Source organism: Drosophila novamexicana, unplaced genomic scaffold (assembly GCF_003285875.2).
Source record: "Drosophila novamexicana strain 15010-1031.04,08,12 unplaced genomic scaffold, DnovRS2.1 tig00001089-arrow-arrow-pilon, whole genome shotgun sequence".
Classification (NCBI taxonomy): Eukaryota; Metazoa; Arthropoda; class Insecta; order Diptera; family Drosophilidae; genus Drosophila; species Drosophila novamexicana.
This window is the reverse complement of record NW_020824841.1, coordinates 94,991-112,302: the sequence shown is the minus strand read 5'-3', so window position 1 is coordinate 112,302 and position 17,312 is coordinate 94,991. Positions and strand designations below refer to the sequence as shown.

The following is a 17,312-nucleotide window of genomic DNA, read 5'->3' as shown; positions in this document are numbered from 1 at the left end:
CGACAAGTGGTCGCCAGCAATTGCAGTTCTGATTTCGGGGCAAGCAGATCAACAGCTAAAGGCGATCAGTAAACCAAACAACTGACTATGGAACAGAGCAATCTTTATCTACACAAATTTTATACACAGCTGGGCCACTATCCAACACATGGCATCAGTGTGCATCCAACTAAGCTACCGGCATTGCCTGGCAATAAGCCGGAGCAAATTGACGAGCTGGTCGCCGTGGAGTTGCAGCATCTGAAGTCCCACTATGCCGACGAGGAGCAGCGCTATGTGGACCAAATGCTCATCGAGAATCCCATTGTGGTTGAGCGGCGTGCGGCACCAACCAAAGCACAGAACACAACAATGGCAGCCACGACACAGACCCGCGCCCAGTGCCAGATCCAGGCGCAGACCCAGACCGTGCCCAATAGTCGCGACGCACAGCGCCAGCGCGCCGAATCCTGCCGCAAGTCGCGCTACAACAACAAGATCAAGAAGGCGAAGCTGCGTTTCCGGCACAAGTTCGTCTGCAGCCAACTGACGGAGAGCGCCGGCGCCCTGGACTACATGCGCGAGGTGATCGCCCAGGCGGAGGCGCAGCTAATGGCCCGCGGCTTCAGTCAAGTTGCCCTGGAGCGAATGCGTCAAAACTTCGGCGTGGACCGCTGTGGTGCAGCGATAACGACAATGGACCATTGATCCCAGCCGCTGGCGTACTACATTACACTAATTTTAAGTTGTACAAAGAGTGAGCGAAAGCGCGACAGAGATAGTGAGCGAGAGACAGAGACAGAGGGATAAGCTAAGAAAAGTTAACGTATTATTAATATTTTTTCTTGTTTTCTAATAAATAATATCAGAAGAATATTTTTTTTTAATCGGTTAAGATGTAAGATAAAGGCTAAGAAAAGTTAACGTATTATTAACATTTTTTTTATTGTTTTCTAATGAATTATATCAAGAAAATATTTAAAAAAAAATCGGTTAAGATGTAAGATATTGGCTAAGACAAGTTATCGTATTATTTAATATATTTTTTTATTGTTATCGAATAAACATGATCAGAAAAATACTAAAAAAAAAACGAATTGATTATTTCACAGTTTCTATGCATGACTTTATTAGGGGTATGCCTTGCGCCTTTTTTTATATCGATTTAGAAAATTCCACACGCAACTGGAAAATTGGCGAAAAGTACTAACCGACAACTTTATTGATTACCATTCGAACGACATCAAAGTCATTTCCACAGATCTTTGTGAAAATTTAATTGTGAAATGTTTCGCACTCTTCTTGCAAATTGTATCCGTAATCGATGAAACGTGCCTGTCAAAGTTTGTATGGGCTAAATTTTGAATTCAAACTCATTTTTAGAAATGTGACAAATGTTCAAGCAACAGACTTCTTATACAAAGAAAATAATACACTTTAATTAGTACAATTTAAGAGGAACGACCAGTCACTTTACGTAGGGTATTTAATCACATTCAGACGGATTCAAGCAGCGTCGGTGTATCCGGAATGACTTGTTAGGCAAATGGAGTGGCAACTGTTTGGCTTTCAGTGACGATTCGTAGAATGTAATCCAATTGCAAGCCGGGGGCATCAGCGCGACTCAAAGTCGCTGCCAGGCCACACACCGAAACCAAACTGGCAATCTGATGCGGATGCACTGCTGGCTTTGCTGGCTCTGCCAGGTGCCAAATCCGGCGTGATTGCATTTTCTTTCCCTCTTCTTTTTATTTTCTTTTTTTTCCACTTACAATTTCTGCACCAACAGATGTAAATGCAATGGAACTTATAGCCGTCAGGGCCATGGGGAGCGCTATATTGGGCTCAATACAGCTTCGTTTTTTTTTTTATTTTTATTTTTTTGGTGCGAAATGATGTGGAATTAAGTGCAAAAATATATAAGAATGCAACTGGCACAATGGCCAATGGCATTGGCAATGCCGCAAAAGCATTTGTGCTGATGTAAAAATTTCATTTTCACGTGCTACGTACAAATGATTTCATTTCGCTTCGCTGCACTGCAGCAGAGTCTGCCCCCCGCCGCTTCGAACCGTTCACTGGGCAACCGCAAATGACACGCACGTCGGCGTCATTCATTTTTTTTTTTTTTTTTTTTTTTTTTTTTGGGAGTCGGATCTTGTCAGAGCTTAGTGAAGTGCATATAACGGCCGCGTCATAATAATAAATGGCAAAACGTTTTCAAACTTAAAGCTTTCCAATTTGATTTTATCGCACGGTCATAAACCATCGACGAATCAACCGTTTGCCACTGCAGCATCGAACCAGCGTGAGGGTTTCGTGACAGCAGCGTTTCGACGCTTTTGGCGATTTGCAGCTGCAAGTTCGTTTCTTGATGGCAATTGTCTAGATGCATTTGCAGCGGCAAAGGGTGCGGGCGCTGCATCAACTTTCGTGCCGTCACACCTGGCGTATGAGCGATAAACTACCAAAACGGCGCTGCCCGCTGATAGACAACGTCAGCAGTCTTCAATTCAATGCACGTTTCTAATGCGATGAATTGCTTTTTCAATTTTCCAATTTATTTTTCATTTCGAAACAACCAAGTGTGCGTGTGCCTGTATGTGTTTGCGTGTGTGTGTGAGTGTCCGAGCAAAAGCGAGAGCAAGCGATTGTAAGCTGCGAAGGAAAAGCGTAGCACACTTTATTGATGGTTTTTGTTGGTGCAGTTGGCAGCGACAGACGACGACGCGACTGAACGCATGAGCATGTGTGTAGATTAGGAGCGGGTCGAGGGGACCCACTACAAAGCTGTGCCCACATAGCTCACACACTCGCACGTGTCGATATGGCCATTGACGCAGACACACACACACACACACACATTGAGCAGCGGGAATGGCGCCAGCAACACTCAATTTTTGGGGCAAAAACAGTGCTTGACGCACATTGGAGCAGAAAATTTGACTTTTTGCACTTGTTAGAAAACAAAATAAAAAAAATGGATAGTTTTCGCCGAGGAAATACCCTGTGACAAGTACACAAAAACAAGCATGTAAGTTTAAAAATAATAATAATAACAATTGTATTAAATATAATTAAATCCTAAAAATAATAATATGAACACTAATATCAAGAATAACAATATTAATATTAATATTAATATTAATAATAATAATAATAATATATTAATATTAATATTATATTAATTAATATTAATATTAATATTAATATTAATATTAATATTAATATTAATATTAATATTAATATTAATATTAATATTAATATTAATATTAATATTAATATTAATATTAATAATAATAATAATAATAATAATAATAATAATAAAAATAATAATAATAATAACTGTAAGAAAAAATAATAAAAATAATTATAAATAATAATAAAATGATTAATGAGAATATATATGTAACAATTATTAATACTTATAGTATTATTAATAACAATAACAATAATAATAATAAAAAAATACAATAAAAATAAACATGTGTATTATAATTTCTGTATTAACAATAACCCACTGCTTCCTTCTGCATTCAATATATTCCTATATTTTGATAAATAAATCTTAATCTAATCGTATTTTGACCTTACATTAATTAAAAGTCTTAACAATAGTTACTGCCTTGGATCAGCTGTTGTATGTATATGTGCAATTTCGAGCAAGAGCATATACTCTTTGAAAACAAAAGGTGCCACGGTCTCCTTTGTAATTGGGCCGCTTTCTGCACGAATTTGAAAGTACGCAAAAAAGGCAACCGGTTAACAATCGAAACTTTCAATCTGATACGTAACCGCAACGACGAAAGCGATGGGCTTAAGGACATCAGTTGGGGTTACGGAAAGTGTGGTTATACCAACCACAAGGAAATTGAAAAACAAGTCTATTGGACAGGTCAGGATTTCTGCATTTTGAAGCTGTCTGCCTGGCTTGAATTGGGTTTCTTCAAGACATAAAAATTAGAAATTTCATTGTGATACTGGAAGTCCTATCAACACCCTTTGTTAAACAAACCGAAGTATATGCAATTTTAATGTACTTTTTCTTTAAAAATATTGCCAAATAATATTTATTTTTTGTTATGCTTTGGCTAACTACAAAAACTTTATTGCTTAGGCGCAATTGCAGAGCAGGTGTTTATTTCCATATTTATCATAGCAATTATAAAAATGTTAAATCCCTGAATATCAAGTGAAAGTAATGAAATTTCTGTAGGCGGCCAATCGGGTTTCCCTTTAACTGGATCAATTGGCATAAAAAAATGGTCTATTGTGAATATCATTGTTGATAGTAAAAAAAATAAATCCATTTACCAATTAGAAACACCATGTCACATTCACGCATTGAAGAAGATTACTGGAGACTAATTGAAAGCATTTGAGTAAGGCTCAAAGATATTTAATTCTAATAAAAATTTCCTAAGGTGAGCCAGCTAAACATCCACAGTAGAAAGATTGCATAAGAAAGCAACCATTAAGCCAATTTGTGATAAATAGAATTATGTGAATATAATTCAATTTAAATTAAATTAAAGGAAATCAAGTTGTCTTATAAGCCCAAGCCTGTACTAATGAATGTCGAAGCCCGGTTCGAACTAACTTTTACTTATTGAGCGTGTAAATATTATGATACTGAGACAGCGAGTACAGTGTGCAGAGAAGTTGAAGAGGAAATCTCCATTGAATTGGCTGGGCGAGTGTTTTTCTTTCGATTTGCGCTGCTTGCTGCTCGGCAACAAAACTATGAATTGAATTGAGTTGATTTGATTTATATCACTTGTGTCGATTTGTAAAGGAGCCCGGCACCACCCTGCTCTATAAATCAGTGTCATGCAGAATGAAAGTCGCATAAATTTCCATTTCGATTTCGATTTCCTTGCCAGAAGGCGGCCCCTCGACGGTGTTGTTTGCTTAAGGAGAAGGGGGCACCAGCTGGGAGAATGGCAGCTGACATAACTGGTCTCTAATTACGTTTGGGCAAACAAACAAAATTGCAGGTGTCAAAACATGAAGTGGGCCCCAGTTGGGCAAAGTGTGCCGACTGACTTCTGGGTCATTTGTGGATGCAACGCGATGGCGAACGGCTGGTTACATCTTCTCCTCTTGGCCCTAGGCTGCCTAAGCTGTCAGACCAGGCGAGCCCAGTTGGATGTGCTGCTGGCAGAACCCATGCGCAGCATACCCTTTCTCCATGTGCTGCTGCGGCGCGAGCAGCTGCAGGAGGATGCCCGCAATGGGCATGCCATGTGGTTTATGCAGCACGCCGATATGCCGCACAGCGTGCACAGCTACATGGAGGAGCAGCCGGTGGAGATGGCTAGCAGCTTGGTCGGCGTGGATAGCCGGGACAGCTTTGCCCTGGTCATCAGTCTGGCGCAGTTGATATCGAACCGCGGCGCCGCCAGCATAACAGAGCGCGCCGGCGTCCATTTCTATATAGTGGCTGATACTCTGGACAGCCTGACGCCGGAACAGCAGCTGCAGCTGGCTCATAGCTGTCGCCAGCTGTGGACACAGCATAGAGTATTCAATCGCTACATAATCACAGATACCGACATCTGGATCTACGATCCGTTTGCACGCAGCGCACAAGCCACCTGGGATGGCAGCTACAATGATCAATGGGGCAATGACAACGAGTATGAGAACTCCTTTGGCCGCCTGGTGCCATATGCGGGTGGCGAGGCATTGCCCCATCTATTATTCCATGACATGAAGGGCTATCCGTTGCGCGTGCAAATCTTTAAGTCGGTCTATTCGCGTCCAAAGCTGGATCCCCAAACGGGTCTGCTGCGCCGCATCACGGGCGTCGACTGGGAGGTGGCTAAGGAGATAGGCGAGCTGCTCAACTATACGATGCTGCTGCAGCAGCCGGACAAGAACTATTTTGGGTAAGTAGCCCTCTAGTCTAGCAGCTGGAACTGTTCTTCAGCTTCTTTTTCTGCTCTTTTTCGCCAGGGAGCGCAGTGCCAATGGCAGCTACAATGGAGCCATTGGCTCCATTCTGAACGATGGCCTGGACATTTGCTTGACGGGCTTCTTTGTCAAGGATTATCTGGTTCAGGATTACATGGACTTTACAGTTACTGTCTACGATGATAAATTGTGCATCTATGTGCCCAAGGCCAGTCGTATTCCACAATCCATTCTGCCCATATTTGCGGTGGGCTATGACATCTGGCTGGGCTTCATCCTGATGGCCTTTATATGCGCCCTCATTTGGCTGCTGCTGCGTGTGATCAATCTGCAGCTGCACATTGTGCGAATTAGAGGACGCCGTCTGTGGCAGCAGGCGCTGGGCATTGTGGTGGACACGTGGGTGGTTTGGGTGCGGGTGAATCTGTCCCATCTGCCGGACAGCTATGCAGAGCGCATGTTCATTGGCTCACTGTGCCTGGTGAGCGTCATCTTTGGTGCCATATTTGAGTCAAGCCTGGCCACCGTCTATATACATCCGCTCCACTATAAGGATATCATAACACTTCAGGATCTGGACGAGAGCGGCCTCAAGGTTGTCTACAAATACAGCTCTATGGCCGATGATTTGTTCTTTAGCGAAACGTCGCCGCTGTATGCCAGCCTCAACAAGAAGCTCCGGTGGAATCCGGATCTCAATGCGGATGTCACCAACGAGGTGGCTACCATTGGCGGCAAGGCCGGCGTCTCGCGCTACTCCTCGCTCATGATGGAGTCAGTCAACTTTTTGCTTATGCGCCGCATTTGGGTGGTGCCCGAGTGCCCCAAATACTATACCATCTCCTATGTAATGCCCAGGGATGCGCCCTGGGAGGAGGCGGTCAATGCACAGCTGCTGCGCCTGCTCAACGCGGGTCTCATTCCCAAATGGATCCAAGATCAAAAGTACAAGGTGACCGTTGAGACGCGCACTGCCCTCTTCCACGCCGAAGCCGAGGCCAGCCAGATTCGTGTCCTGACCATTGGTGACTTGCAGCTGGCCTTCTATGTGGTTATTGGTGGCACAATAATTGCCTCTCTTGGATTTTTGGCGGAGCATGCCTGGGCCAGGCGCCGTTTGCATCAGGCTGCAAAGAATCTCTAAATGCTGGTAGTGCTGGAGAAGAGTTTAGCGCTTACATACAAGCTGGTAATTGCAAAGATTCTATCCGGCAAAATATAATTTATGAAGTGCATTATCCAATATATAAAACACTGCTGACCCATCTTTGGGCTTCTTTGTTTTCTTGTTATTCCTTCTACCCATTAAAAGTGAGTCAAGTATAATGTTAACGTAATGTAATAGGCGGGAGCAGGCTTATCCGACTCTTTCAATTTATATTCCTGATCACGCCATGTGAGTCTGTCCATTCGCCTGTCCAGAGACTAAGATCTAGGGACTTCAAATCGATAGCTACCTCTGTTTTTCCCGAAATCGATTTGTATTGAGTTTCAGCCTAGGGTTTTCGAGATTAGCAGAGTTAAAGACACCAAAGTTGGTATGGCATGTATATACATACGTATACATTACGTTTAAATACTTTTAAAATATTTTATCCACATGGTCTATTAAAAAAGTTACATTTCTTAACTTCGATATGACGAGGGTTTAATACACTTGTAGGCAGATATGTTAGGATAATTGTAAAGCCCAAAATTACATAGTTTGATTTAGATATTTTGTATATAAAAACTAATTTTTCGACCGATTCTTCCAATAGAGCTTTATGATATAGTAGACCAATGTTTTGCTCTTAAGCAGATTGCTTGGTAAAACCCGTCAATTGGACAAGATTTCTTGTAAGCTAAAATAGTTTTTCAACCAGGAGCTCAATTTTTGCGACAAGGTATATCATATACCTTTCTGGTTCGATCTGGTCTATTGCCACGAACTGTCTGCAACAGGAAGACGAGCCCATGCAAAGCTTGCATAGAAACCGCCTTAGGCGCTATCGACTTAACTGTTGATACTGATCAAGGATATGTATTTGCTTGAGATACGAGAATTCTCCTTTCATGCGATACACATGACAATATTTATCTATATTTCGATAGTCTCACTCGTTACAGCTTAAATTATATTTAAGATATGAATCTGTACTGTTTGCAAGCGCTCATCACGAAAAATTATCCATTGACCCAAATCTGGGCGACTTCAATGCAAGAAAAATGCCTTACATCAATTTCGACTGACGTCCAACTACGCTTTCATCCCGTTTAAGAATTTGGGTTGACTATTTTTCCTTTCATTTTGTGCGATGATTGCAAATTTCATTCGCCAAAGGCCAGCCGCCAAAATCAACCTGCGATTTCAACACACACACTAACACACACACACACAGATACACACAAATACACACAACTGCTGAATCGCTTATATAATTTAGCCATGTTAACAATGATACGCGCCAACGGCAATGGAAATTCGGAGGGTACCCAGGGGCTGCTCACAAATCGAATTGCCAGCACCCAAATGTATATTGCACAATTCAAGGCTGCATTGCAAACGCAAGTACAGTAGTCTCTGGCTAGCACGGCATACATAAATGAAAAAGGACAGCTGCCGTGCGGCAAGATTTAGCTCTGAGCGAAACTCGTGTCTGGCATTATTGTCTGGTAAATACTGTACCATTAGCATAGCGCACATAAGAGATATTCACTGTGGTCGCATTACGCACGATGTGTGCGTGGTTGGCTCTCTGTTTATTTAGCATTTTGGGTCTGCACACGAAATTACAATTAAACGGCCTCAGTGGCAGCGACAAAATCTCATTTAGGCATTCAAATGTGCACTTCATATACACACAAGCACACTCACACACAAACATGTGTATATGTGTATTTGCACGTATACGCATACTCCCAAAACAGGAAGGTACCGACACAATTAAATATGCCTCAGTTTATTGCATCTCAACTGCAACGATGAAGACCTAGACAAACATATATAAATATATAAACATATAAATATATATATATATATATATTTATGATTGCAACAATAATACTCGTAATGTTCAAGTTGCTGTTGTTTATTGTTCTAGTGCTTGTATCTGTAGGCTATAATTCATTAGATATCTGCCTGCTAAAGCTTGCGACTAATGGGTTGAGCTAAATTGCCTAAGCGCTTTGGCAGACAAAGATTTTGTGATAATTGAAATTCCAAGCCAAATCTAAATGGTTCGAACTTAAACTTAAATCAAATTAAACAAATTACTCATTTCCTATCAGCTCTACACTTTGCAGTTTGACATTTTTGCCATAACGCTTTGGGAATTTTAAGCGTCAATTTCTTTAATAAAGAAGCATATATTTGTATTACTATGTGATAATCCGTTCTATTGTCTGAATAAAGTTAACACACATATATATAATATATTAATATGTACTTACCTAAGCAAACGTGTGGCTGTAAAACCAATGATTAGATTGTTGCCAATTATTTATGGAATTTATCAGTCTTTTTAATATAGATACGCATCACTGAAAGAACATAGAGAAGTAGAGAATTAGTTAGAGAAGAAGCACTAGTTAGACGGCGTAGTAAAATATGAGAAGGAAACAAATAAAGATATATGGGAAAAATCCTGGTAGAAAAAAAACTCTGATGAGAGTGAGAGCTCAAGTGTTCATATAACACTTATAAGCAAAGCATGGACACCTGTAGGGCTTACTTGAAATTCGGAGAATCGCAAAGCAGGGCAGAGTCTAAAAGTACGTTTTATTGTAAATGAGCAGCGCAGCGGGAAGTAAACTTTGTCTGCGTTTGGCATAAGGGAAGACACATGCATGCCCACGTGTACGTTTGATTGTATATGGACAATCTTATATATAAAGACATGGATACATATATACATTTATACAGCGACGGGTTAAATGGGATGACAGGGAGCATTATATGCATGTTTGTGACGACACATTTAGCAGAGCTCCGCTATTGCTCTTTTGCCTATGAATTAAACTAAGCCTTTTGAGGCAGTTGGCTAAAAAAACTGTTGCATATGCCCAGGCAAAAAACGAGGAACGCGACTATGGTTCTTTTTTTTATACCCTGAACACATTAAAAATGGGTATAAGGGTATATTGTATTTGTGCGAAATCCAAATGTATGAAACAGGCAGAAGGAAGCATCTCCGACCCCATAAAGTATATATTCTTGATCAGAACCAATAGCCGAGTCGATCTAGCTATGTCCGTCCGTCCGTATGTATGATCGACTTTGTTTCCGATAATCGATAACTTACTCAGTTTCCAAGCAATCGATAAAAATCGATATCGATATCCTGTTTTTATAATAAGAGCTAGAGTCACCAAACTTGACATATAGCTTCTAAAATAGAATATATATATGCATTTGATGTTGGAAGAAGAGGGTTCAGGGTATCGCCTAGTCGAGAGCTCCCGACTGGAACCTCTTACTTGTTTTTTTTTGTAGTAAAGCTAATGAGCTTTTGACACGCGCTTCCTGAGTTGCAACCGTCGCATTTTGAGTGCTCAATTGAGCAGCTCAGCGAGGCCAGGGGGCGGGAGCGGGGGCGGTATGCGTAAAGGTGTTTCGGCGGAGAGGCCAAATCGAAGAGCTATCCGGAGCCAGACGCCGCCTTAGGACAAACATTGCCAGAGACGTGCCGCGCATTCTAATGAAGTTGGAATGACATGGAATCTGGCATTGAATACGCGCAGCCAGCCACTTAGCCGGCCACTCAGTCAGACAGTCTGCCAGTCTGTTTGTCTGTCAGAGAGTCAATCAGTCGGCATTTGAATATGCAAGCACTAGCAGAAATGTAAACTTGATGATCTCGTTAATAGCCAATTGAAAAGCCCGTGACTTTGGGTGCCGGCTATAGGGTATACAAGGTATGGGTTATAAAGCAACTATCTGTTTCATATGCACCCTATCAAAACTCTGAACTCGCAAATTGTCAACTTTTATGGCCGACAAAGAAGTGGCTATCAGCGGCGCCGGGCTTTTTATGGCTAATTAATAGCCCAGCGACCGTTGAACCGCTTTGATCGTCGTGTGCAGATGTTTTATGTATTTCAATCAATGTTTAGCAGATGCAAATCATATCATGGTATTCAGTTTTTATGGGCACGAAATATGTTGGCAGGCGGCTGGTTTGGCCGATTTTCTAAATAACATTTCGTATTGGAATTTCCCCTTGGCACGTCCACTTTCCATTGTTTTGCGGCAAAAATCATGCTGCCTGTCCAACAGATACCCAGTGTATTCCATTTCAATTAATGTTTAAGTGTTCAATAATATTGCCAACTATTATTAATCGATAAATTTAGCTTAGTTTTGGGCGTAAAAAAATTTAAATTTAATTTGTCATCATTTTATTTTATAAGCTGATAAATTTCATGCAAACGAAATTATTAAAAAATTAAATTTTAAGTCTTTAAAAGTTGATTACTTTCTGGTAAACACTTAAAATTGCTTCTGCAGCATCAATTAGCCAGATATTGCGTATATATATTTATATAGGAGCAACAAATTGATTTATGGAAATTCGCATTCAAACAAGTATGCAAAATAAAATTGTATGTAAATTATATTCCATTTGATAGCCATATTTTTGTGAATATTAAAAAAAGGATTGCTGAAAATATTTTCACTATTTCATGCGAGTCACGTACAGCCTTGGAGTGTTTTAAATTGCAATTAACCAAGCGAAGCTGTGAATTTTCAATTTCACGGATATTTCAATACAAATTGATAAACGCTGATCCGAAAATCCAATAAGAACTTCGATTGTAGGGCCACCCAGAGCGTGTTGTGCTAGCTCCGCAGAGCTGTTCAGCTCTATACAATGGAGCAACTACTTCATGCACGCACAAACACACTCACACATATACACGCACACACACACACACACACACACGTGATGTACATGCATATATGTATAAATAATTCAAATTCCAAAAATAAAATAAGACTCGCGACGCGCGCACCGAGCACATCAAATTTTAGTTTATTTCCGAATCATAACTTTTGTTTATCTTCAATTTGGGTTTGTTGCTGTTGATTTGACCCGATGCTAATGCTAATGCTGCTGCTGCTGCTGCTGCTGCTGCTGTTGCTGTTGCTGCTGCTGCTGCTTCTTGTTATGCTGCTGGGTTCTGTTTAATCTTTAGCTGATTTTGGCTTCGAACAGCTCAGTGCTGCGTCGCCTTTGTCTGCGTCCGCGTCCAAAGCTATTTATTTCTCGCCTAAGTGAATTTATATCTCCCGTATTGCCGGCTCTTCTACATATACAAATTAAACATTATTATTTATTTCAATTTTTTCATATTCTCTTGGTTCGAGACAAGATACGTATGTACTTGTACGTATGTACTGGCCATTTGAGTGCCATTTTTTTGCTGGCGTTTTTGTGGTGATTCCAAAAACATTTACGGCCAAGTCATTTGATTAGAAATGTTTTCAGTTGGCCCGCAGTCTCGCAGCGCGTTGCAGTCGCAGCTCCCCCACGTGCTTCCTAAATATGTATATAGTATATATACTAAAGTTTATAAATTTGTCTATTTTTAATTTCCACCATGCAGCAAATTCCATTTGTTAATTGTCTCGTGTGCTGCTTTCGTATGCAAATTTTAAAAGTGTCAAAAAAATTCGAGAGCATTCAATAAACAAATTGCTTTTTCCTATAATGTTTTTCCTTTTAATTTTTCCATATTCATTTTGTATTATAGTCGGGAGAGTGTATTTTGTTAGCAATAACCTCGATGCATTAAAGCAATAAATTAAGGCGTAAATATCAATTTGATTTTTTGTGCGATTTTTTGTGTATTATTTTGTGGTGAGTATATATACATATATATCGATCGATTTATATATATGTATTTGTGTATATGGAGAGAGAGTATATATATTTATTTATTATGATTTTGCTTTTGCCGCTGTTGCTTTCCCAATTTCAATTTGCAGTCTATTTTTGAGACCGCAGCGGTTGCTCGTTGCTGTTATTATAAGCTAAATACAATACTAAAAGTTTAATGCTCGATTGTGAAAAATTATGGCAATTTTATCGGACCTCGCCTGCATTTGCGTTCGACCACAACAACAACAAAAACAATAATAAAAAATAATAATGATAAATCAGAAAAACGGGAAAACCTTTTGCCGGCATGTCGAAGATTGTATGCTCTTTGTTTAAATTTTTAAGAATTTTATGGGTTATTTTTTTTTTTAAATTAAATTCCGAGTACAAAGATCTGTAATCAATAGATTTTACTCTTTGGTTGAGTGAAGTTAAGTGTTGACTGGACATTGAGAAAACCAAATTTTAATATGCTTAACTCTGCCATAAGAAAAACACTTTAACATACAATAAGGTACCATACCTAAATATTTAAAAATATGTGGTTTTAATAGACCATTTTGATTGCTATAGCGATTGCCCACAATTGCTTATGACACGTTCGATACACTTACTTGAATTATTTAGTTTCCATAAATTTAGTTGATAAGCAACACAGCTTGAAATGAATGAAATGAAAGCATGAATGCTCGAGGATCTTTCTTGAATTCGTGAGAATCGCATAGATGGGCGATACCACTGCAGCGCAGTGGAAAGTACTCTTGGTCTACATTTTCTGAACAAGAGCAAACGTTTATGCATGCATATATACATATATTCATATATATGTACATACATATACATACATACATATATAAAAATATTCATACATACAAAAATACATACATACATATATACAGACATACGAATATATTTTCAGACATATATACATACATACAAAGGCACATACATACATCCATACATATGCACACACATATACATATATACGTGCATATACACATACATACAAATGATCATACGTACATAGGTCATATGCACATACATATGCTAGCACATACAAAGACACATTCATATACATATAAATACATATGTACATAGTAATGTATAAAAACATACATATATATGTACATACAAACACATATATATATATTCACACAATCATACACATACATAAAACAAGAATAATAGATGAATCTTACAATGTGTTAATATAACACTTTCAAACAAGGCATAAAAACATGACTGGCTTATTTGAATTCATGAGAATCACTTAGATCAGACCTACATATACACAAACATATATTCATATGTAAAAACACAAGTGCATACATACGAACATGCGTACATACATGCCTACGTGCACATCTACATACACACGATACCATAGGTACTTAAAAAACGTAAGGTGCGTTTGGTAGAGCAAACATTAATATTATCCGTCCTTTTTTGGACTAAGTTTTCATCTTTAAATTTAATTCAACATTAAGTACTTTAGGAAATAATAAAAATCTTTTCCAAATTTTTTTAAATTATTTGCCTCCATCTGAGTAGTTCTATAAAAAGAGAGTGAATTCGACCTAAAAATAAAATTTAAAGCTTTCCGCTTATTTTGGTTTATAACAGGACACTTTTAATTTAGTCATCCCATTTTCCCCCGAAGAGTGGATTTGAAAAAGAGTGCGATTTGAAGCTAATCGAATGGTAAACAACAAAGCTTAATGCAACTATTTCCCAACAGTTCTCCATATATGTGGGTGAAATTCCATATGATTGGTAATAAATTAGTCTGTGAGTCTGCCAGTTGGTCAGTTGAAACAGATTCACATAAAGCCTTCTGCTAGGCATATTGAAAGGCCTGATCTAAAGTACTCCCCAGTTAGGGTATTCAAATAAAACGTATGACGTCGCCGAAGAAAAACACTTTCAATTAATTTGTACCCAGCTGTTGTAGCTGGCCTCCAGCAATCCGCAAAAATTTTTATTTCTATTTTCTTCGTCGGCATTTGTTTATTTATTTTATTCGATGGCCTCGCATAACCATTTAAAAAATCGTATCCAAAATGTCTTTCGGGTTTATGTTATTGACTCGAGTGAAAGCAAGTGGGCGTAATACAAGCAAATGCCATGCCCTGGCATGAATAAGCCACATCGAAATAAATATTAGTTTAATCAAGTTTAATCGATCTTAGCATATATCTTTAGATCTTAAGATAGATCTTAAGAGATTATTTTTTTAAACAGTCTCTGACTCAGCTTGAAGGAGTGTTATTTCTGTAGGCTTTCTGGAAGGCAGTTTTTATAGTAGTTTATATGGTAATTTTTATAGTACATAGCCTATAAGCGAGCTTTGTCATTGCAGTAATGCAAATTTCACAAAAGCCAAAAAGTATGCTCTCTAAAGTGTATTGCGAGGCTCTAAATAGGAGGAGCCACAATGCCAGTACAGACCTAAGTATATCTGTAGTTTATGCCTTTTATCAAATTTTATTTTAAAGTACTTTACTATAACATAAAACCGATAGCAGAAATACCTATACTTATATATACATATATATATATATATATATACCGAGATACATCACTTTAGAGTGGTTGAGGGCGTTATAGTCAATCGTCACAGATCAGGAAACCTAGGTAATATGCAAAGATATATGGTATATATATTTATATATAAATGTATGCAGTGGTATTTATAGTTGGCATTTACAATCTTTAGAACTAGTTAGATATTCCGGAAATTCTTTAATACAAATTAACTAGAGCATGAATATATAACATATGCCAAAGCCATAAACTGCGACAGCTTAATGCTACCCTACTGCTAAACATTATTTGGACATGCCACAAAACCACTTAAAAATAAAAAACGTGTTTAAAATGCTGACACATATGACATTTACGTACGTGGTGAGAGCCACAAATCCCCAATACCCAAATCCAATCGCCACGGCCGGAGAGCTCTGTGAATTATAATAATTAGAAACAGACCAGATGCAGGCAGGCAGGCAGAGAGGCCGGTAGAGGGGCAGGCAGAGGGGCAGGGAGGCAGCTAATAATGCGGCAAAGCTAATTAGGCCAAGCCAAAGGACCAGGCCTCGGGCTCTGACCATGGCCGAAAATGGCCGCAAAACTTGAAGCAGCACTCGCAAAATTATGCTCAAATTATATTGCCAAGACACTCAACTTTTTACCAGCATGTGAGAGAATGCCAAAAAGACAGCCCAACTGGCAGCTGGCAGCTGGCACCGGGCAACTGGCAACTGGCAGCTGGCAACTGGCAGCTGGCGGCCTGTGACAGCATTCAGGCAACATGCAGCCGAGTGTCAAAAGTTTTGACAAGCTGCTAATAATACCGAGAGATAAATATAAGTCAATGTACTACATACACCCGATTTGAAATTAAAGTGGGCTTATTGTCCTGATGCCAAATTCAAATTCCTAAAATAGGGCCAAGAAACAATTATTGCCAGACCAATCTTAAGGAAGTCGCCGTGCTGATGGCACATGTCCAGCACACAGTCAAAAACAGAGTGGGGGATCGCGGGTCTTGGGCCGTGGGTTCGAGGGTCAGGGCACAGAATTCAATTCAATTCAGATTTCGTTACGCACTGAGTGACAATAAATAATGGCATAGATGTCAACACACTTGGGTACTGGCTGGGTTCGGGCCACTCTGGCTCTCGAATCGATATGCATGCAATAATAAAATATACGAAAAGCATTTTCTTCTCACCCAAAACAATTCAGTTCGTTTTTACAGTTGTTGTTGCTCTTGTGTGTGTGTGTGTGTGTCGGGGGCAGGGCATGGGGCTCTTTTTTTAGTTTCGGAAATTCTTTGCTGGTTGGCAGTGCATTAACCTACAACCCCACCCCAGGCACTCGGCAGCTCGACAGCTACAGCCTTTGCCCGTAGCAGATTCAGTCCCAGACTTCCACCCATCCACGAGATGTTTCACATATGCGCATTGGAATTTGACAATGCGAGCAAGGAATTTTCCGAGTTGAGTTGGGTGATCCAGAGCGGGGGGTTGGGGCTGCGGAAAAACGAACCAAATTCAGCTAGTGGTGAATGCCGAGCTAATGGTCAAAGTGGGAATGTTGATGGTTATGCGTACGCATTTCGAGTGGAATAATAAAATGAATCGTTTAAATTAAATATGCTATATACGAGAAAGTCTACGCTCCTGGATACACACAGAATATACAACTTGGCAATACTCTCCGCTTGAACACTTGTCGAGCAAATGGTCAACTATGAATTAACATAAGAATATGCTTTCTATTATCTAGTATCTATTGCATGATTATTTATATAGTACTACAGATAATTTCTAATTTTGATGATGCTAGAATTTATCAACACTGGCTCACAAATAATGATCACTTTTTCCTTACAACGCTTAGCTAGCATTTAGTAAAGTGGTAAATAATAAAATAAGCCTCAAAGCAACATAATCATATAGAGAAAGGAAGCGACAACTTAAGAAAACCTTGAAGTATACAAAAAAAAACAGGGCTTCGAATCAAAATTAAATTGTCAGGGTTTCGGTTTAA

General features: G+C 39.4%; 2 protein-coding genes across 2 annotated transcripts; both read left to right on the top strand.

The window, feature by feature from the left end:
• The first annotated feature begins 72 nt into the window (after nt 1–72).
• On the top strand, nt 73–856 carry LOC115766332 (protein sisterless A). The gene has a single exon (XM_030710223.1). The coding sequence runs from the start codon at nt 88–90 to the stop codon at nt 685–687; it is 600 nt and encodes a 199-aa protein (XP_030566083.1). The 5' UTR covers nt 73–87; the 3' UTR covers nt 688–856.
• A 4,196-nt stretch (nt 857–5,052) lies between these two features.
• On the top strand, nt 5,053–7,039 carry LOC115766281. Its single transcript, XM_030710148.1, has 2 exons — nt 5,053–5,870; nt 5,938–7,039. Exons 1-2 carry the CDS (start codon nt 5,053–5,055, stop codon nt 7,037–7,039), a joined length of 1,920 nt encoding a protein of 639 aa, XP_030566008.1.
• Nucleotides 7,040–17,312: the final 10,273 nt, after the last annotated feature.